The sequence below is a fragment of the Topomyia yanbarensis genome, chromosome 2, assembly GCF_030247195.1.
Source record: "Topomyia yanbarensis strain Yona2022 chromosome 2, ASM3024719v1, whole genome shotgun sequence".
Taxonomy (NCBI): Eukaryota; Metazoa; Arthropoda; class Insecta; order Diptera; family Culicidae; genus Topomyia; species Topomyia yanbarensis.
The window spans coordinates 159,153,807-159,177,360 of record NC_080671.1 but is presented as its reverse complement, the minus strand read 5'-3'; the positions used below and the strand labels follow the sequence as shown (position 1 = coordinate 159,177,360).

The window sequence follows — 23,554 nt, the reverse complement described above, 5'->3', positions numbered from 1 at the left end:
CGTTTGATATGTAACTGTCCTGCAGTAATGCTATTGCGTATCAGGATTTTTGGTTCTCATTGGCCTTGCCAAATTGAGCCAATATATTCTGATTTATGATTAATGTCCAATTGCGTTTATATTTGACGTGACGAAGGAAAACGTTTGGTGTGATTCACGAATGACATCTTAACTATAGTGACAGATATACAATGAGAATAGCACTGATATGCTTGATTATCGTCTGACACCATGCACTTTCGATACCTTCGGTGAGGAATTTATTTCATCCGTTCGGTTGTAAAGTCGGTTGCATCACACTACCCCACTCTACTCTACGGTCGAATTGTATCGAAATATTTATCACCACAATTTGCATTCGTAATCAATGTGTCATACCAGAACACCCGAAGAGTGATACGATTCAGCCAGAGAAAAGTGGGACTTGGGTTAGATTTGCGTGTTTGTGTTGTCAGCTAACCGTCAATGATATTGAATGCAAACATTTGCGTAACACCATCACATTTGTCTAACACCGCGATACAACCACAATATGTTTTTTCTTGTAATTTTGAAAATTTGAATATTTATCTTGAATTTTATTATATCAGAGATGATCCTACCAATAATGAGAAGATATCCTCTGCATTTGCTCATTTTAGAGTGAACAGGGAAATATCAATTTTTTGCTATTTTTTCAAAATAATTGCAAGATGAATATGCAAAAATTACAAAACAGGAAGTTTTTTTTTGAGCGGGATAAATTTTTTTTATGCATGAGGACACAGTATCCAACATAACTATTTGATTGTTTGGTGTTTCGGATTTACCATATTAGTACCAGTACCTAATAATCCAAAACACAAATAAACCAAACTTCTATGTTATGTATTGTGTCCTCATACACAAAAAATTTGGTCCTTCCTAAAAATATTTTTCAGTTGAGAAATTTTTGTATCGTGTGAGGCGTTTGGGACTCATCCTAAAAAACGGTTTCGGTTCAGTATTCCTCATCAGCAGAAATGAACTACTGCGCTGGCGCCAATTTGGTGTTGATTTAGACTTATCTAACTAGCACTAAGTTAGTGTTAGTTACTGATGAGAAGAATCCTAAACTCTAAAAAACCAAACTTTTATGATACAAATAATTGGTAAGCTTCTTTTACCATCTTTGTTTAAACTGAATAGGTTAAATTGCTTATTCGGGAAGTTGAGCCTTTTGGAAATTCTTTGTTTCGAACCAAGCATATGAGATAATGACAATACCTATTTCTCTGTGCGTCCTGAGTTTTTATCCGCCAGATATGGTTACCTTACATAGTAATTACTACAATGAGACATACCTTTATTTGAACTGGAGAAGTCATTGCGTCTCAACCATACTTTATTTTTATGCCATTATATTTGGCACGGCAAAGAGGCCGCAATTGGATTGTCGTGGTGAGAATAGATGCACAGAATTTAAAATTTAGAAACGTAAGTGATTTGTGCTAATTAAGTATAATGTCGATGTTCAAGAAATTGTGCACTGGTACTTATTTTGTAAAATGTTGTAGTTTATATAACATCCTTTTAAAGTTATCAAACTATAGTGTGGCACTCTTCAAAAGTGCCAAAATAGGCTTATTACCTACGGTTATCAAATGGATTGAGAGCAAATTAAGATACATCGAATCATGATCGAGACACATTGGGATGATGTAGAGAAAGTGATCAGATTTTTCAAGACATGCACAACACACTAAATTTTTTTAAAATATTTTTAGCACGGTTGCAAGATTTTTCGCAAAATTGGATTAACTCCTCTAAACTGTATAGTAGGGACTTCTATGACATGATTCGTATCATACTTTGAATACCTATTTTGAAGAATTATCCTCTAGTCCATGTAAGTGAGTAAGTAAGTAGGGGTTTGCTCAGAAACACAAATAGTGATTTCGTTTTTGGAGCTAGTGTCAATCCGGTGCTAGCTTAGTTCTGCAGGGCACAAAACATTTGAACCGAACCTATGTTCGAATATGTCCAAAGTACGAAGTTACTGGTTCGCATATGCAAGTGCCGCAGCACGATCGCATACATTGTGATTGCGGATATTTGGGCGATAATTTAAAATGTTTTTTACGAGGGCAAGTAAAGCTTTGTATTCGTTTCTTTGTGATCGCCATCAGAACAGTTTGTTAATTACAGACTCCATCAGTTTATATTCAACGTATTTCCACTGTTTAAGTACAATGCAATATTAATTCCCAAAAAGGAAAAATTGCATTAAACCAATTTGCGCGTTAAGGGCACGAGTCTTAACTTTAACCCTCGAGCACTCGTGCGTTGTACTTTGTACAACACAGATAGTCTTTAGGATACCTTGTGATCCGTTTCATTTACAGTACTATTTTCTTTTGCAAAATTGCCAGAATTCGGCCGCCTGGCGACGTTAGTGAGCTTACATTTTTTTTCGATCTAATCTATCTAAAGCTTCTGATTTTTCAGAAGATACTAGCTAATACCAACCGCGCGTTGCTGCGACTTTCAACGAAATAGGAGGAAAACACAATTTGTTACGAAGCGGCATCTGGCGGGCAGATAATCGCCAACCAATAGAAAACAAACACGCTCCAGAACAAATGCCTACTATGTATACATTTTGACGGCAATCGGTTAACTCGTTTGGGAGTCCATAAATCATATACATACAAACATTGAGTTTTATATTTATAGATAGATGTGTCTTCGGCAATTTTGTTCTGGAGATCAAAACCTACGGATTGGTATGCAGAATAGTTCGAGATTCTGTAACTATGTGGCACTAGTGAGTATGGCAGTTTGACCTCCTGTATCTCGAGTTCCTGATTTATTAGCACGACGGTGCACAGTGGAAGAAACCCGATCAAAAAGGCAATTAATTGGAAGCCGCCGTAAATGTATGACAATATGTATACCAAAAGTTGCGGAATTTTTTAGGAAATAAAATGCAATTAAATTTGTATACCGCACGCAACTGTGACCGGATATATGGGGCTTTGAAGATCGGGAACATTACCGATTTTCTTCAAATCTGAGGCCTAATTCGGAAGTCGCAGTAAAAGTACAAAGAATTATACCCTCAATGGTTGGGAACCCCAAAAACGTTATTTTAATTCACTAGAGGCCACTTCAAACCATCGAATATATTCACAGGATGTCTTTGGACGAATTGTTCGTAAGAATATTCCCCACAATATGATAAAATTTAAAATTAGGCATAGCTTACTACGATCGAAATAAAAAAAAATAACTTTTTATATTGACGAGGTAGAAAGTTGGTGTCTTCAACAAAGTTTAATAAAAACTCATTATGAAGAATTTTGTTGAACAACTTAAACTTGTAGGACTTAAGGTTATCGATTTATAAAGTGTTTTCTGTGGCAAACCCATTAAAATTTAGTTTTTTTAATATTACTGTTTCCATTGTAATTTTTGTGCAAACCGTGTTCCAAACAAATATGGAGGCATTGAACAACACAATATTGTTGAAGACTGTATGTAAAAATACTCATTCGTTTCAAAGTTATCGAAGATTTTAGCATTTTTTACGAGACTTCGACAACGTAAAAGAAGGAATGCATAAGCAGGCACTTTTTTCAATGTCTAGACTATGCGCAATAAAGACAAGAATGTTTTATTCGTGGCACTCTAGAATTCTATGCATAGGGTAAGCTTATTTTATTATATTTTTTTAGTTTTTCCAAACAGAAATCAGCAGTTGGTTTGACATTCAATTGCAAGAACGATTTTTACTTATACGTGATTATTTCCGATTTTATAAACGTAGGAGCAAAAATATACAGTTTTTAATATTATTGGAGATCCCAAACTGTTATATACCTGAATACACATGTTATAATGAATTTAATGCTTACAAAAGAATATTTACTTACTTTTATTCCTGCGCACCCCTGGTGGTGCAAAGGACCGTTGTGAAAGATCGCCATCCTGGGCGATTGCCCGCCATCGTCTTGACCTGCTGCCAGGTCAAACTTTTGTCGACTTCTTTTATTTCCTTGTTGAGCCTGCGCCGCCATGAGCCTCTGGGTCTGCCTCTGCTGCGATGTCCTGCTGGGTTCCAGTCCAACGCTTACTTGCAGATTTCGTTTCCGCCCCTGCGCAGAGTGTGGCCGACCCACCTAAAATGTGTGCAACATTAATTGGATTTGCTTGTCTAGGTCATTAATGATCCATCGAAGTCGCTTTGACCACATTGGCCACCTATGGCGGCTCTTGATGCCCTAAGGTAACTTGCCACGTCCCTGAGTTGATGTCACACCTATTTCTCAACGAATTCTTTACCGATTTTTACAAATGAAAGGTATATTATCCCTATAGACTGCTACAAAATTTCGGGCAGATTGAATCGTCCCGTCACATAAGACATTCCCATATAAGTCGGAACTAAAAGTTTTATTTGAACGGAGGGTATTTGAAATTTTAGAGATCGACTTAGTATTTTCTATGCCAAATGTCTTTAAAAAGCATGAAACCTCGAGATTTTATTTCATCTCGAAATTTTTTTTTTATTGATCGAATTTTTGGGACTTGGCTGATTTCACACCTTTTGCCTTTCTCATAAAAACGTTATGCAATCACTCTGAACATGGGCAACATAATCCCGGCCCGGAGGGTCGAGTGTCATATACCCTTCGACTCAGTGCGTCGAGATCCGATAATGTTTGTGTGCGTATGTATGTGTGTGATGGCTGGGCCGATGTGCACAAACTTAGTCTCAAATGAGAGGTATAATCTTCCCATTATTCGCTGTTGATTTTTTTATTGGTCGGATTTCCGGTTCCGGAGTTACGTGTTGAAGAGTGTGATCACACAGTAAATTCCCATATAAACTGGTACCAACATGATATGGGAAACATAAGAACGTGGTGTATTCGATTCTGTGTGGAACCGGCGATATACAGCAAAAAAAAGTCTTGTAACTTTAAATCTTGAAGATGCACATAAGAGGAGCATTCGAATTCAAATAAATTTACATATAATTACATGTAAAAATGTGAGTTGTTCGCTTTTCGCTAAGACATTCAGTTTGAGTTTTATATCAAAAGAGTCGCGAAATTTAATTTTACATATCAAAACATGTAAAATCCTGCTATCAGATAGAAAAATACGTCGTGTCGCTGTTTACGTAATACGTAATTTTCTTTTTTTCTAAGCGTGGCGGAGCACAAGAACAATTCGAAGAAAAAAGATGCGAGAACTGGCTTAGCCCAGCACAAACTGCAAGGAGGACAAATCGTCGATTTCGCCGCCCGGATACCGGAAAGAATCGAAAACCAGGAGAGTAGACTAACTGCAGAGATGTTCCACATCAAACTTATCGGCGAAGAGAAAACAGTGAACTTACAAAGAGAATGTGGAACGTCCCGCACAATGTATGATGGTCTGGTCACCAAGCTTCGACAGTGTTCGAATAGCGAGGAACGCAGGCAGTCGAGGAGTGATCGCCCGCCTAGCGGTGAAGAGTGAACGAGAGTTCGAGTGAATGGAGGATGTGTTAGATAAGATTATGTGAGTTGATTGTAACTTGTCATTGTTTTGTGAATGCTAGCTTTGTAATTTTTTGTGAACAATTTGATGTTAATGTTAATGCTCAATAAATTTTTGTAGGCGTCCGACGATGGCTGAAGAACAGTAAGCCGAAACGTTACATGTAATAATGGTAAAGCTTGCTGTTTTCATTTTCACCGAGAAAAGACAACAAAATATAAATGATATGAAGGTGATGCAAAACTTATTAAAATGGGTGCCCAATTTCTTGGGTTTACCAGTCTAGATCAATAATAACTAACGGATTTTCAAAGTTATGCGGTGTTTTATGCGGATTTTCAAAGTTCTGTAGTTTTTGTAGGCGGTTTTTTATGCGGTACGCATTCCCCGCATAAAAAAACTTCAGTGTATTATTATATTGTAAACTCACGCGAAATAACTGACGCGCTTCCATTGATGACTAGCACTTTCCTTTCACACGAGCATGTCATGTTTCTAGTGGAACCTTGAATTGTTTAGAGGCTGATCGAATACTGGCGCCATCTCGAACAGATGCAATTGCGTTCTTCATGTCCTCTTCATTTCGCTTTGGCGTTTGTCGCACGAAATTACGCACAATTTTTCTGTCAAAATAATTCAAATTTACTATATAGTAGGGACCTATACTGTCTATGGTTGCGAATCAGACCCACAAAGAAATGAAATCCCATAGAAAATGGGACGTACATGCGATCATAGGCAGTATAGTGCCTCCAAATGGCTGACCTATTGTGTCCCTAAGCGTATGTGTTACGTTTATGTCCGTTTTTCAAAAACAATAATATCGAAAAACCAACACAAAACTCGTGTTCACATTAATTTGTGCGCAAGGAAAAAATCATTTGACATTTTTGACGTAGGACTACGTCTTTGTTTTCGATATGGAGGTGCACTCTGCAAATTCTACAAAAATGGTATGTAACGAAAAGTGGTCCAATTTTAAACGCATATAATTCAGCCATCTCACGATAAATTTTCAATTTTTTTGTCCAAATCGCCCCGAAATACTTCTAAGAATAGATTCCAATAGATAAACCCAAAGATTTTTGATATCATAGCATTAAAAAATTAAATAATATACAACCTTGTCAAAACATCGCGCATTAACACACAGAAGATAGCGCTTCCCAAGCCCTGTACGACGGATTGGTGTACCTAGCGCGCAACGCTTCTATGAATGACGTCATCATCGACTATTTAAAGAACGGACTTGGCCAGACACGCTCAGTTCCCTGTTGAACGGCTGGCGAAGCAGATCACTGTGCTGTGTTTTTTACAGCCAGTGTAGCTGAGCTAGAAGTCCGTTACACTGGCTGTGGAGGGTCGCTACCCTGTGTCGTCCAACAGGCGACCGCTCCAGCTGCTTCCTAAATGCCGCTGTAATGTTGCCAGTAGATTTTTGGTTTAACTAGCACATGTATTTGCTATTTGCGCTTGAAATTAAGTATTGTAGTGGTAGTAATAAGCTTCCCATTTTGGTTTAAACGCAAGGACAGTTTTTAAAACAGGATTTGATTAATTAGTTTAGCTCATCTAAGCAATTTTATCAACTCTGTAATTTAAAAGGAATTTTACGGAATTTGGCCCCACTTGCAACTGGTATAATCAATCTGCACAAAGTGTTGCATAACGCAGGGCTGTTTTTGGAACAAAATCATTCAGCCCTTCGCTATGCAAAATCACGATAATTTGACAGATGGGCTAAGCGCGGCCGTTCCTTTCAATCGGGAAAGGCCGCGTGGAATTTTGGTGAAATCAATATTAATTCGTCAAAAGGGCGAAACTGTTTTTTGTAAACAAATTTGTTTCGCTCATTAGTCTGCTACAGAGCGGAATTTCATGAAAAATATGCGTTAATGTAAATTTTTACCCTTCGTAGAAGTAATTTCAATTGTTTTCTGCGTTGAAATTATAGTAAATTAAGAGAAACCATCAAAATAAAAGTTTGTTTACAAATCTTATTCGCCCTTTTGTAAATTTAATATGGAAATGCGCTAATAGTGTCGTGGTGGTACTAGTTGTCTCTTTCGCTCTACCCATCATCATCAGCGTTGACTCATTTTGCATTGTACGCTTGGGTTCAATGTTTGGGGCGGTAAAATGAACACGTTAAGCAAAGTCATTATTTTCTAACTAATAAGTGAATGAGATATTACAATCACCTTATGTTTCTTATTAGACATGTTTTGTACATATCTGGTAAAATACTTCGTCATAAACACATGTTTTCAAACATGATTCTTGATTTCTAAACATGTCCAAAAATGAGACATGTTTATAGCGAGTGGGTAAAATGAACATGTGGCGGTGGTAAAATTAACAGCTTCTGGTGACCTGCAAAATTTCCTGTATGTATGCAATGCGCAGCGTTGGAAAGCATTTTCCGATCAATGCTAATATCCAACAAATCATGAGCTTTGCATACACACAGGGCATTTTGCAGGCAAAAAATTGTCACGGAAGAATTGAATTTTCATGACGTAATATTAACCATTTTACAATCCTGTGGCATCGAAACACATTTACAAACTTGGGGTTATCCATGGGTGTTTGAACTTTTAGGATCTGTTTGAGAGCAACTAGAAAGCTTGTTCTATACATGAGATGTGATTATATTGTCTAAAATTTGATTTTTCTGCACCGGTCCGGGTGTTTTTTCCCACACACTAAGTACTAAGAAAATAAATATTTTACATTAAATAGTATAGTCCTACGTCTACAGTTCGAGCAACCCCATAGGGCTGCCCCTTGTAGTTTTTTACCATGATTAATTCACAGAACTCAAGCGACCTCTGCAATAACTTAGCAAAGATAATGCCCTATACCTCTTGTATTCCAATATATATTTGACCCCATTCTACTTTAATCGCTTTGTATTATGTTGCATTGTTTTTGGAATGTCGTGTTTCGCCGAAATGAAGAAACAAGGAATATTAAAATCGTTCACCTGACGTTTGATTCAATGAAATATAAGCAACACTATCGACTGTCCGGAGCTGCAGTTGCTTTCTTTACACACCGAACATTTCAAAACAATTTCAACAAACGATACATCTATCATAAATTCTCGGCAGCCGGCTGCCCAGAGCAATAAATACGCGATAACATTACTGAGAGTCGCATGGATCGTATCACTTATCTAGGTGAATCCAGTTTTGTGTAACTATTTACCCCATCCTTTTAACAAAAAATCCTTCCCGTAGCGAACGTGGAGATGCAGACGTATACACGGTTTCCATAACAACGTTTGTTAAACTAATAATACTTCCCTTTCCTGATGACGTTGCCGGTGCCGTCATTGGCATTTCAAAGTATAGAACACTCGAAACGTGCACATTGAGGATGGATAGCTACTCCCAGGCCCCATTCGTAGATTCCCTGTGCAATTTCGCTTGTTCTGGTCAATCTTGGAGTAGCAGCTACGAATTGTACGGTCATCATGCTCAAGCTCATGCTCATTACGGTTCTTCAGTCAAATCGAATGGGCAATCCTCTTTCGACCAATTAGGTTTCGGATAAAGGCTTACAGATAATTGACTCATTCGTCCAGATGGTATTCGGCCTAACGGTAGTCAGCTTAGTAGCATTCTGTTAGTTGATCTTTTCGGCCAAATGACAATCGTCCAATTGACAATGACAAATGACAATTCGGCCAAATCCCAGTGTTCTTTCCTAAGATGGAAACTGATCTGATGGCATATTAGAACATCACAAAGTACAGTTTTCGGGTGAATAAAATTAATAATAAAGTAAACAAGGGCCTGAGGAAGGGCTTCTGAATTTCTATTCCTTAAGAGGCCGACAGAGTACACGCAAAAACTGAAATGCTCGTAACTATGGCATTTTTATCCGATTTGGACACTTGTGGATGTTTTGAATTCAGGAACTCATTCATTTCGATCCAACCGATAATTTAGTACCGAGGCTTTGCTTTGTTTGCTTTGCTATGACCAAAGCCAACATTTACTTGTTGGTAAATAGTTGTGGACCACACTACGCAGCTCAACCGGCTACGGCTTACCAAACTTTGTCTGAAAAGTCCACCCATGAAAGGAAACTTCCAAACCCACGCTGATGTTTCGCATGATGCAAGTAATAAGCGTGAAGATGAAAATAATTTCGCACCAACAAAAGATTGAGGCAAAAGTTGGATTCTAATGTAGACTTCGTACATTGCCCGCGGGCGGGCTGGCAGGCGACGACGGTGGTTTTGCTTCCAAGGTTTTACCAAACAACAGGCATGCCAAAAAATGGGTTGCCGCTGAAAGAAAAGTTGGTCGAAAAATTATGGCAACTGCATGGCGAAGTGTTATAGCTTTTTACTTCCGCCACTAACCGAGGTCCCAGGAATGACGGTAAAGCGGCGGCCACATTTTTCGTTACCCCTTCCTTCCCGCTGCACTGTCTAAAGCGATACCGAGCATTTTCCCACCAAAGCGTGAGTGAAGTGAGTGAAAAGCGGAGCCCGTTGGGAACTGAGATAAAATTAATTCATAATTCATCGCCACAATGTTCCGTGCTGCTTTAGCTAGCCCGGGTTTTCCAAGCACGAATATATCTATGCATCATCCGAAGGACCAGGGTGTTGTTTGCAAATTTAATGAATGGAGTTTTCGCGGAGAATTACTTTCCGGGAGTCGATTCTGGGAAATAGAAAACGAAAACTAGAACACGTTCGCGTTGCCACACCATCGTCAAAATATACGTGCATCGTGGAAGGAATAAGGAAGAGTTTGATAAAGGGAAAGAAACCTTTCAATTATGCACACCGTAAGCGCTGTAACGAGCGGAAGATGCAATTGTGCAGCAATGTAGTATCGAAGCCTGGAATGTTAACTTATTTGAAATGATCGCCTACGCAGAAATTGATTGATAATTGATATTGCAAGCTTTGAATGAAATACTAGTGTGATGTGCTTATCGAAAGATTTTAATATTGGACAGGTAAAATGAATTGTTCGGTCTATTTTATTAACATTTTTTTGGATTATTAGCTAACTATGATATTTGAGCAGATTTTGATAATCTTACTTTAGAGAGGTATCATGGGTATGCTATGAAATCAAATTTATATTGCAATCAGTCACATGCGATGATGTTCGTGTTGGAGAGAAAAAGCATTCCTTCTAATAACCCCTGAGCAAATAGCTTGTTAGCGTTGCTGCTTTCAGCTTCTTCCTTACCTCCTCGCTGTGGTCCTTCTGTTACTGCAAATTTTTATTCGTAGCTATTTCTAAATTATGATTAACATTTCTGCGTCTCCTTCTCGAAGGAAAAAAAAGATATAAAAATTAAGCGTGCATCCGGGGCTTCCGGAAAAAGGACACTGGCTAGAAGCTTGCTGACCCGAGTGATAATTCATTTTCATTATAAGGCAAATACAGCTAAACGAACGACGAAATAGCGAATTACCCTTTTTGTGCAATATACAAGAAAGTAGAAAGGAAAAAATCTTCTCCACTGAAGGCGCAATCCAACGCCTGATGCTCGAGACCGACACCATTTTCTCACTTGCACTTGCTCATTTTTCGTCATTCCTGTAGCGCTTGCCTTGGCGGGAAGCGACCGACCAGCAGCTAAACAGCAGAAGAGGGTTAGCACTTGCCGGAGATCCTTTTGATATCCAGTGGTGTTATTAATTTATTTTATGATGATTTTTCGTCCATTATTTTATTTAAGTTTCGCCATTTAACATCACTGCGGCCGCCCACTAAGTGGTTCGGATGAGGCTTCCAAGTAGATGAGATTTTACGTAGAACAAGTCAGTGGGATTTTTTCTTCTGCTGTAGTAGAGTTTATGGCAAATACATTCTAATATTATTTTTTCAACATCGCCATATGTGATGTAAGTCTCGAAACACATAGAGTAAAGAACCTATTTTGGCTCTATTAGTGAGGATGGTGCACTATTTCATCAATTACGATTGATGAAATGCGTATAAATTGGCATCAGCACCTTTGCTGAATAGACACATTCTTTCGTGACATTTACAACGATTTGACGAATCTTCATTCGTCAAATATGTTATCTTTATCAAATGAACGTCCCACCTATTTTGGAACAAATCAACATAAACGTGCACCTCCAGTATTGCGCAACAAGTCAAGATGATGAATAAACGAACTGAATAAAAAACAGTCAAGATGACATTTGTCGATTCTGTAACTATGAGCCCAAGAGCTCGGAACATATTCTCTGCCATTGTGTAGTACTATTTCTTTGAAAGGAGCGATGCTTCGGAAGGCATCTTATGACGCCTCACGAGGTATGGCATACCTCTTCCAAAACGGATCCTTAGCTACATTAATAATGTACTACCTGGTTGGGACGACACATGTGGGCAAACAAACAACTCGCTTCCATCTACATTGGATTCGGGCAATTTGTAACTTGTAGAGCAAACAGGGACAGCCACAAAAGATAATCTGAATAGTGGTCGCAGTGGCAAAGTTTCTCCTAACAAAAAAAAACGTGCGCAACAACTGTATGTTCCGATTACCAATCCAAGTCACTAATTATAGTATGCATGGAGCCATAACTGTTCTAAAAAGAATTTTTAACCAAGTCGGCTCATTTTTAAATTTCAACCTGTGTTGACACGCCCTGCGCCTATAATTTTACAGAGTTTGAATGGATCTGTAGGCGCTTTTCTTCACTGTTACTTTTCATTCTTCACTCTTCACTTTTCATTCTTCACTCTTCACTCTGCACTCTTCACTCTCTACTCTTCACTTTTCACCTCTTCACTCTTCACTCCTCACTCTTCACCCTGCACTCTTCATTCTTCATTCTTCACTCTTCACTCTTCACTCTTCACTCTTCACTCTTCTCTCTTCTCTCTTCTCTCTTCTCTCTTCACTCTTCACTCTTCACTCTTCACTCTTCACTCTTCACTCTTCATTCTTCATTCTTCACTCTTCACTCTTCACTCTTCACTCTTCACTCTTCACTCTTCACTCTTCACTCTTCACTCTTCACTCTTCACTCTTCACTCTTCACTCTTCACTCTTCACTCTTCACTCTTCACTCTTCACTCTTCACTCTTCACTCTTCACTCTTCACTCTTCACTCTTCACTCTTCACTCTTCACTCTTCACTCTTCACTCTTCACTCTTCACTCTTCACTCTTCACTCTTCACTCTTCACTCTTCACTCTTCACTCTTCACTCTTCACTCTTCACTCTTCACTCTTCACTCTTCACTCTTCACTCTTCACTCTTCACTCTTCACTCTTCACTCTTCCCTCTTCACTCTTCACTCTTCACTCTTCACTCTTCACTCTTCACTCTTCACTCTTCACTCTTCACTCTTCACTCTTCACTCTTCACTCTTCACTCTTCACTCTTCACTCTTCACTCTTCACTCTTCACTCTTCACTCTTCACTCTTCACTCTTCACTCTTCACTCTTCACTCTTCACTCTTCACTCTTCACTCTTCACTCTTCACTCTTCACTCTTCACTCTTCACTCTTCACTCTTCACTCTTCACTCTTCACTCTTCACTCTTCACTCTTCACTCTTCACTCTTCACTCTTCACTCTTCACTCTTCACTCTTCACTCTTCACTCTTCACTCTTCACTCTTCACTCTTCACTCTTCACTCTTCACTCTTCACTCTTCACTTTTCACTCTTCACTCTTCACTCTTCACTATTCACTCTTCACTCTTCACTCTTCACTCTTCATTCTTCACTCTTCACTCTTCACTCTTCACTCTTTACTCTTTCCTCTTTCCTCTTCACTCTTCACTCTTCACTCTTCCTCCCTTACTCATATTTAAGCTGACCAATTCTGATGAAAAAAACCGTACATCATTCAGCGACTAAGCGTAATTGTTCACCACGCCCATACGCACTGTTCGCATAGTGTAGGGATTTTTTCGTCAGCGTTGGTCAGCTTACTCATATTTCTTCACTTTTCACTCACCACTCTTCAGTGTTCATCCATCTTTATTTTTCACTACTCACATATCACTCTTCTTTGATGACTCTTATCTTTTCGCAATTTATTCCTCCCCCCCCCCTCGATTCCGTCGTTTTATGCTTGAGTACTCAGTTTTTACGTTTTACTCTGTTAGTGCTGAAGTAATAATTGTCTTGTTCGAAGAGCTGCAAAGTTGTCTATTGAACGAAATCTGTCGTAACGCAATGTATAATCAGGCCTTTGCTATATATTTTAACCCATTATTGCCCAACTTATTTTTCATGCGTATCACAATTCGAGTTTTTCGATCGGAAAAAAATGATGTGGTCATTCCAGTTACATTATTTTTGTACACATAGTTGCTGGTATAATACGGAACAACTAGTGAAAATTTCAGATTGATCGAGTAATTAAATCCTGAGAAAATTTCAGATTGATTGAGTAATTAAATCCTGAGAAATCGTGATCGCCGCGAATGAACTTTTCAACAAAATACAACTTCGAGATAATCGAGTTTTACCAACGACACGACTAGACACTTGCATTCCGAAACTGTATCTCAAATCTGACTACCCCTCAGTGACTCAGGTAACTGGAAATGTCAAATTTGATGTTTGCTTAAAATATTCATGAAACTAGCAGCTCTGACGAATCTGTTGCTATATTTTTTTTCTAATAACAGTAACCCATGGTTACAATATTGTGACTATAAATAAACTGGTTGGAATCTTCAATTCTTTAAAATTAATTTTATGATTATTGGTGAACAAATAAGCTTCCCGGCGCCGAATTTGCTCATTCCAGAGGTCAATCAGCTTGGGTGCGGAGAGAAAATGGTATCAGCTAACGAGAATCAACTGCGCTACGATGGCCGAGTGGTGATCGTTACCGGTGCCGGTGCTGGTCTAGGTCGCGAATATGCCTTGCTGTTCGGTTCCCGCGGTGCAAAGGTTGTGGTGAATGATTTGGGTGGCAATTTTCACGGTCAGGGCAAATCGAATGCAGCCGATAATGTGGTACAGGAAATCCGAGCGGCTGGCGGAACCGCGGTTCCAGATTACAACTCCGTAGTGGATGGGGATAAAATTATTCAGACTGCAATGGAAGCATTTGGCCGTGTTGATGTTTTGATTAACAATGCTGGAATTTTGCGAGACAAGAGTCTTGCTCGCATTTCCGATGAGGACTGGAATCTTATTCATGATGTGCACTTGAAAGGTAGTTTCCTAACGACGCGAGCTGCCTGGGCGATCATGAAAAAACAGAACTATGGTCGAATAATTATGACATCCAGCAACTCCGGTGTCTATGGAAATTTCGGCCAAGCCAATTATAGTGCCGCCAAACTAGGATTGGTCGGGTTAGCCAACACAGTCGCAATCGAGGGAGCTAAAAATAACATTCAATGCAATGTAATCGTTCCAACGGCTGCGTCAAGGATGACCGAGGGAATACTTCCAGAGGTTTTGTTCAATGAGCTTAGTGAGTTTCATTGAATTTAAAACTGGCGAAGTAAATTCATTTTTTCTTTGATTTTCAGAACCTAAATTGATTGCTCCGGTCGTTGCTTATCTGTGTCATCAATCCTGTCAGAATACGGGGGCAATAATTGAAAGTGCAGCTGGTTGGGCCACATAGGTCCATTTTGTTAGGGGAAAAGGATCAATTCTCCGTACATCAATCGATGATGATGTTACACCAGAGTATGTTAAGAGTGTTTGGAATAAAGTCACTGACATGTCGGATGCGAAACATCTTAATGCCATCAGTGAAGCCAGCATATCTTTAGTAGACGTACTGGAAAAGTTACGCGAGGGAAAGCATGCCGAAAATTCCGTTACAGAAACATTTAAGCTTAACTTTAAAGTTGTTATAGCGCATTGCGCACATAATAAGTCCGACTAAAAGTGCGGAAACGTAAATAAAACTGCGCTTTTACATTGAATTGTCTTGGTGTCTATTACGCACTTATGTATTATCCAACTGTGCAAACGTGAGAATATTTAGGTCAAAGAGAATCCATTTTTCGCTCCCGATAGTTTACTTTAGTCGCTGCTTGCTTCATCCGCTTCCTCCTCTTCCTCGGCGGATTCACTTGCCGATGCTTCTGATTCAGGTTCCGAGTCGGATTTTTCAGATTTCTGTTGAATAAAAATAATCAAAACATTTCGAGCACAGTTACACTACACTGATGAAAAAAGGCTTAAGAATTTCTTAAGTCAGGACTTATGAACCTGCACAATATTGATTCCATTAGACGATTATGTATTTCATAAGTATGGCTAATGGAATTTGTTTGCGGGTTTTATGTTTATCTTATTGTCATCGTCACCGCTGCTACTGGAGTCATCGCCGGAGATGTACTCCTTACTCTTGAAGCCGCTTCCCTTCATTGCCGTAGCCGAAGCAGGTTTCTTGGGGGAACTTGCTTCCTTCTTGCGCTTCTTGGTCGCTTTTCCACCATCATCTTCGCTTGCTCCGCCGCCACCATCGCATCCTGCTTCCTTGTAGGCTTTCAATGCTTCTGCATACTCCTCCTTTGCCTTGGCTGCTTTCTGTTCCCATTCATGCTTGTCCTTCAAATCCTTCCACATCTCACCACCCTTTTTGGCAATTTCGGTGACGGAGATTCCCGAATTGTCCTTCTTTATCTTCTCCCGACTTGCGTTCAACCACATCATAAAGGCCGTAGCCGGTCGCTACCAGCATCATCCGAGTCGTCATCGGAGGTAGATTCCACATTTGAATCAAACTCGTCCGCCACATCCGATTCTGCCTGGTTCGGGTTGAAGTCCTCATCGGTCGATTCTTCCGAATCATCATCGTCATCGTCATCATCTCGCTCCTTTGCTTCGGCCTTTACCCTCGCCAGATAGGCATCCGGTTCAGCCTCATTATCCGAATCGGCAAAGTCCTCCTTGTAGTTGCTTTTGCCATCCTTTCCAATGTTCTTCACGTGCAATTTCTTGGACGAGATGAAATCGAACAGTTTCCCGTACTCTTCCTTCTCGATACTGCTGAACGTGTAGATGTTGCCTGCTTTTAGCTCGATTTCAAAATCAAAACTTCGAGTGGAGCCACCACTGCGAGCAAAGTTCACCGATGTGATTTCCTCGAAACGAATGTGAACCGGTGGCTTGTGGACGTAGATGAATCCTCGTTCCAGTGGGTAGAGATAACCTGCAGCTGCATTGAAAGAACATCCAATTGCAGGAGTTCCCGAATGACTGAAAACGAGGCAAAATATATTTAAATTAAATTAGCCCGACTTAAGCCGTTAGGGATTGGGATTCAAATAAAGCCAAGCTCACCCGATAAAAGTTCCCGGTCCGGTCAGCTTTCGGTTTATGATGACTTTCATAATCTTTCCGAGTACTTCGTACACCGGTCCAGCGAGCTCTTTAGTAAGTTTATCCTCATACTTTTCCTTCAATTCCTCCTCGGTGAAGGGTAATTCGATGTTTGTTTCCTCGTCCATCTGGAATAGCGTCACCAGAAAGTGGTAACGAGTTTGACCCTGCTTTGTCGGCGGATCCAACGAAATGACGAAAAACATTTGCCGGTTGTCCTTATGCGGCAGCAGGAACAACCGCAGCACCGATGACGTCGGAATCTTAAAATCATACGTCTTACCGTGCAGCTGGAAAAAGCTCTGGAATACTTTAATGTCGTAGCGACCGCGCGGTGTCAGGCAATGTATCTCTCGGAATATAGCAATTGCGTCACCGGCGTCACCAGACGCAGAAATTACGGAAGCCTGTCTCATCACCTGCTCCTGGAATGCTTCGACAGGGTCAATTTCAGCCGATTCCGCTGTTGGAATGTGGAACCGCATTTCCATCAAATTCACCGGAGCTTCATCGTTCCGGTGAAATTCGACTGTAACTTCGTTCTTTCCGGCATTACACTGGGAAACGATTCAGCGGGATTTCAAAGCTTGTCTTTCCTTCCACATCGAACGAAAGAACGCTACCTGTAAACATAAAATGGTTGCTATACAGCAACAGAAAATAAAATAAACAAAAAGTGTTGCTGAAAAAAATATTTTTTGGTCGTATCGAGGGGCGACTCAATGAACTGGTAACTGGCGGTAAATTACTCGCACACTTTCTCTTCAAAAGATTTCATGAAGTTTCAGGTCGTGTCGTTGGTTTTACTATCGTTGCAGCGAGTCGACGGCCCATCGTATCAAACACTACGCACCGCCTACTAGAGGTCAATGGGTAGCGGTCTATGAATAGCTATAACTCAAGTTGAAGTATTACTATCTTAATGAAATTTTGAGAAAATTTTCATCAGCGTATTTAATTTCAGAATATCTAATTTATAAAAAATCGATTTTTTCATCTTGACAAAAATGTGTAACCCCTTAAGGAAAAATTGAATAAAACAACATGAACACCGGTTTAACTACTCTAACTGCTCTAAACGTATTCCGCAATAGTATAGGAACAATATTAACTAATTTATAATGCCTGTTCTGCGTTATTATTTGAGTAATAGGAGTTGTTCTTATCACCGACTATATATAGTAGGTTGGGCAATAGTGGGTTAAAAGCAGCAGAAGTCAGCTACTATTCGAATCAGTTGCTTCAAAACGGTCGACTTTTTAATAGATGGTAGTTTTCCGATATTCTCGCTTGAACTAATTCCTCAAAATCAGTTAGATTGTGTTAGATTTCAGTTAGATCGTGCATTTGATTGCGACTCCACTGAAAGCCTTAAAACAAGAAACATAAAACGAGTAACCCAGCGTAGCATCATAAATAGGTTATTGCAAGTACTTCCACTGCACTGAAATATCACCCCGCACTCCCACGCTCATCTCATTATCAAATTTAGTCTATACCCACAGCTGCACAAAGTTATCCTCGGGTTATAACATCGCAATAGCAATGCCCGGACGCTGCCGGGAGATCAAAACAGTAGAAAACAAGTGTTTCGAATCAAATTTTATTTTACCAGTAGGTAGTCGTACCCCCCTCGCAGACAGGCTCACCACTTTCGGGGCTGAACTGTGTCCAGATCTCACTCCAGTGCACCGTAATCTTATTTGATCCGGAAAAGAAGCTGCTTCTTGTTCTTTCTCTTCTCTAGCCCGAAAAAGGACCCCCGCAGTTCGAAAAGGGCAGGCTGTTTGCGAGGTGGGTGGGTATTGCTCTTGTCGTATTACACGCTTCAACGCTACGCTTATAGGCGTCACTGGTGTCGGCATTAGCTGTCGACAACCACCACTGCCGGGATGAAAGGAAACCTACGGCCGCGCACAAGAACCGGATGCAAAAAACAGAGTTAAAAAGAAAAGTGGCAGAGAAGATGATATTTCTTATTTCCATCAGTGCTTTTTTGTTATCCAGTAATTTTCATTCAAATTGTAGAATGCTCTTGTGACAAAAGTTTTCCGCTGAACCGATGTACGGTAGTTGCCTCGAGAGATACCGTACACGTTCATTTTCAAGAGGGGTTTAATTCGAATCCAGATGCACGGTTTATTTTATAGCATTGTTTCTAGCTGTTGGTTTCGGAATGTTTCTGTACAGTAGTTTGTTTGAATGTTTTGAAATTCTTAGTAACAAAGTTTCTTTATGATTCTTCCGCTGTTTTTGAAAAGTGATTTCACACGGTTGACGCTTGCAAAATGCCAACGCACATATTTTTCCTGTTAGATTCACTTCAATTACATTTACAATGACATTTGAATAATCAAGGGACGGACGACGATCATACGATGAATAGTTGAAATGAACTTGGAACGTATATAATAATGAAACTAGGAGCATAATGTAAACCTAGATGGCAGTTTTGGATAGAGAACTATGGTCCCAACGCCATAATTAGGAGGACGAAACATTTTGTGCCCAAACTATTGTCCATAGATATATGATGTTTTCGAAATATCTTATATTTTGTGTTTTTTTGTGTTAGTGGCTGATTCTTTCGAATAGGATGTTTCAAGTACATGTCAACTTTCTAGATATGTAAAAAATCTACGCAACCCGAATAGAATTTTACAACATCATTCACCCTACTACCACTCATAAAACAATAAATGTCATGATTACATTTTCAATAAAAATGTATATAAGAATTGATTTTACTGTTCAGCTACAAACTGATACAGTAAATTCACATTGAATTTTACTGTTTGTGAGAAAAAAAAATGCATGGAAAACATCGACCCTTTTCATGACCAATGTGACTAGAAGTATATTTATTCACAGAAAATTAATAGTTGTAGTTTCAAGCATGTCCATGCATCAAAAGCAGTTTTCATGTCCAGTATTACTTTCAATGGTCATTTGCGTTTCCAACCAATTAAATATTTATCCTGAAAATTTCGTAGTATTGGTTTGTAAAGGACTCATTTATCCATATTTCCTGAACGAGAATTCCGAACGAAACAATATGCAAGCTATAAGGATGACTGGAAAAAGACTGCATTATAATTAACTGAATGCAGGGCTTTTGCGCTATCGACATAGCCCGGACACTTTGCACTACCCACTTCAATGAAAATGAAAACTTTGAAATATCTACCTGTCTCATTCTCTCTCTGTCGCTCTGTTTAACGGGCTTGAAAGCACATGTGCCTTGTCTCACTTCACTATTTCACATTGCACATATTTACGTATTCTGTACAAAAATCTTTTTTCGGGAATATGTGAAAAAAGATAACAAATTGAACATTCCAGGCTCCTGATGACTAATTAAGGTCCATCAATAAAGTAGAAACACCAGATAATCTTAAACGAAGCCGTCAAGAAAAAAGAAGGAAAACAAAAAGGTGAAAACAAAAAAGGACGAATTTCGCGCCAACTCGAACAAATGTTGGCAGCACCCTCTCAGATTTCAATCAAACCTTCTGTACATGAGAACTTTGTCACAAAAAGCCACTTTGCATATTTTGTTTTTCCAAAAATGATCTAGACTGTCTTTTGAAAAGGGTCAAACTTTGTTTTACCCATTTGTTTGAAATGACTAAGTCCAAAAATGACAAATCCCATACAAAATGTTGTAGGAGTGATTTTCACAAAATTAGTAACATTTTTTTCTCAAGTTTGCAAAAATGAGTTTTTTTTTCACGCTGAAACCCTTACCCCCTATACAGTTTCTGCACAGGATTTTCCGAAGTGTAGCGTCTTCGTACAGAACTGGCACGTAGGAATCTGCCCCAGTGTTGTTTGATTGTGTGGAACACTATCTTTTGATAACGCTGAGATGGTTATGTATGATGGAATTGCATGTATCTTTTAGTCACGCTATGCAAAGTACGCGGAGCCAAATCATGTACACGAATTTCTTCGGCCGTGTGTTGAATGTTGTTCCGCAAAACAAACAATCCAAAGGAAGCTTGGTTATTGTTCTTGAACATAATCAGCAGGCAATGTTTGATATGATACATTTGTAGCGTTTTAACTTCTGCCAGATTGAGTTCCATCTGCACTTTTAGTAACTGGTCCACTTCCCGAATGGATGGTCTTAGGGTACATTTCAAAAAATCAACAGCAATAAATTACGACCGCAGCGGACCTGCTTTTTATTCGGCACCATACTCATCACTAAATCGCACAGTAGCTAGAGGCTATTCTGCAAAACTCCCAAGTGGGAAAAATTTTGGACAAGACCAATTTCTTTGTGTACAGGCTATTGTTATACGCACTGCTTGTGAAACAGACAACGACTGATGAAGAGGGACGGTGCCTAAGACGGACACCTTAAGGGGAACGTCTGGTGTAGTGGGCAAAAAGAATCGACTACGTTTTTATCCGCTTAATTGTTAGTATTGAACCTTTAGAAAAGTCTCCCGCAATCTCGGTGGCCACGCTGAACTTCTTTTGTTTTAAACAGCCATGTATTCTTCACTCATATTGGCTATAACACACACAGATTTCAATCTATTGGGAACAATTTTCGAAAAACTGATAGCAATAAAAATACAGTGTAAACAATACACACTAAACTACTTCTACCCAAACTTTCAAGAGAAAATACCTAATGAATCATTTTCTACAGCGTTTTTTTCCGTGATGCAATTTGATGTGGGACACCCTTTAATGACTTTTTCCTCGAAACAACGTTTTCCAAATTGGCAAACACGATAACTCAAAAACTAATCAACGAATTGACTTGATTTTTTATGAGAATGCACAGTATGTGCAGTTTGTCGATGAACCACAGAAAACTGAATAAAAAAAGTTCCTCCTTATTTTTTTTATGACCAGTGAGCGAATGCTTCAGTAAAATAAGAGATTTTTCGGTTTTCATGAAGCCATTATCCGAAACTCGCTTTTTTCTATTTTTTTGTGGTTCATCGACTAACTACAAGTCTAAGCTGCACAAAACTTTTTTTGTTTTCCTGTATCGGGCAATTTTATCGAGAGTTATCGAGTTCGTCGCGGCGCTCCTCGACGTGGAAATGGTTGGACGTCCATTCTTGGAACGCTCCTTTGTATGGCTCTGCGTGATTGAAAATAATTAATAATAAGGTATTAATAAATCTTAACACGAGTATTTTTTAGTTGCTTATATTTATTAAAAGCTTTCAAATGTATACATTACAATTTTATTATGCATGACTTGACAACTATATACAAGAAAATAAATCATTATTCGACTTCTAAAATTTTGCAAAAGAAAAAACAGCTACGGTAATATTGAATTGGAAAAAGGTGCGAAGTCCCAAAAAGTCGATTTTAATAAAAAAAAATTTTCGAGATAACATAAGATCTCGACGTTTCATGCATTTTAAAGATGTTTGGCATCAAAAATACGAATTCGATTTCATCGGAGTATCGGTTTGAATCGCAATTTGCTATGTAATCGCACGCCACAACCCGTAACTCCGGAACCGGAAGTCGACTCGAGATGAAATTTTATAGCCGTTTACGAGGGCGATACAGCTTTTATTTGAGACTATTTTTGGTTGAATCGGTCTAGCCATCTCCGAGAAAACGATGTGACTGTTACTCTGAATTTAGATACTTCCGCCGGGGCTTCCGGAACCGATGATGGTGGCCAATGTGGCCAAAGAGACTTTGAATGGCTGATAGTGACCTAATATTATAAATTGAAGTAGTTGTGGTTACATTTTGGAAAAAATGTTACCTTTATACCTTTATTGAAGAATTTATTAAAATCGACATTTTCTGCGTGATCGTGCTCATCACCCTGTAATTCCGGAACCGGAAGTCGAATCCATTAGAAATTTAATAGCAGCCTATGGGAACGTTGAATCTTTCATTTGAGACTAAGTTTGTCAAAATCGGTTCATCCATTTCTGAGAAAATAAGTGACATTTTTGGTTACATACTGAATCGAATGGTATATGTCACTCGGCGCTCCGGGCCTCCGTTATAAAGTCGGTTTTCAGAGCAATTGCAATACCTTTCTACTGAGAAAGGCAAACATGTGTCTGTCTGTGTGAATGATTATGTAAAGTTTCTGTAATTTTCGCCAGTCAGGTGTTTAATACCCAGTACCTCATGCCCACTTAGAAATATTGCCCGAGATTAACAATTTTAATCGAATTATAAAAAAAATTATATCCACTACCATGCTGTCGAACCAAATGATTGTGTGCGTATATCGGATATGGGGATGTTCTTCCAATCTGTCAAAATCGCGTATTTTTCAATTTCAGGAAAAGCCTTTTTAATCCAAATTTTTGTTATGGTAGTTGAAAATCAATAATGTTGGGCATTTTCAAGCACAATAGTGTCTCTCAATTTGTCAAAACAACAAAAAATCAGAAACAAGCGTTAGTATTTGTATGTTTATTTGTGACGATAGCCTGTTAGCGTTTTTGTCTTATATCAGGCCAAGTTAAAAACTTATTTACTGGCAGTAGAAAAAACAATAGTTCTCCACATTTTAAATGCACAAGAAAGTCTGCCAATGTATGAAAATAGTATTTTTTTAACATCTCAGGAAAAAGTCGTTAGTTACTGATAATGAATGCTTTGGCTCGATTCGAAATGTGTTTAAACATCCGTAACTGAAATTTCGAATAACACGGGTGGCTGAAATGCGCTTGGTGGCGCAGTGATCGACGCAATTCAGTTGAAGTGCAGGCGGGACTTCCAAC

The 23,554-nt window shown here is 39.1% G+C and overlaps 2 protein-coding genes and 1 pseudogene across 2 annotated transcripts in view; 1 reads left to right on the top strand and 2 right to left on the bottom strand.

The window, feature by feature from the left end:
- Positions 1-23,554, bottom strand: part of LOC131681906 (neural cell adhesion molecule 1-B-like) — a 967,955-nt gene that overhangs the window by 723,096 nt on the left and 221,305 nt on the right. The gene's annotated exons all lie outside the window — the stretch shown is intronic.
- LOC131681909 (peroxisomal multifunctional enzyme type 2-like) lies at positions 14,011-15,222 on the top strand. Its single transcript, XM_058963005.1, has 2 exons — positions 14,011-14,952; positions 15,011-15,222. Exons 1-2 carry the CDS (start codon positions 14,223-14,225, stop codon positions 15,106-15,108), a joined length of 828 nt encoding a protein of 275 aa, XP_058818988.1. The 5' UTR covers positions 14,011-14,222; the 3' UTR covers positions 15,109-15,222.
- On the bottom strand, positions 15,618-17,614 carry LOC131681907 (FACT complex subunit Ssrp1-like; annotated as a pseudogene).

Bases quoted from the DNA above. Each gene is read 5' to 3' on its own strand.
- LOC131681909 (XM_058963005.1), top strand. From the start codon at position 14,223: ATGATTATTGGTGAACAAATAAGCTTCCCGGCGCCGAATTTGCTCATT. The intron at 14,953-15,010 runs GTGAGTTTCATT...TTTGATTTTCAG, and splicing joins GGTTTTGTTCAATGAGCTTA to AACCTAAATTGATTGCTCCG.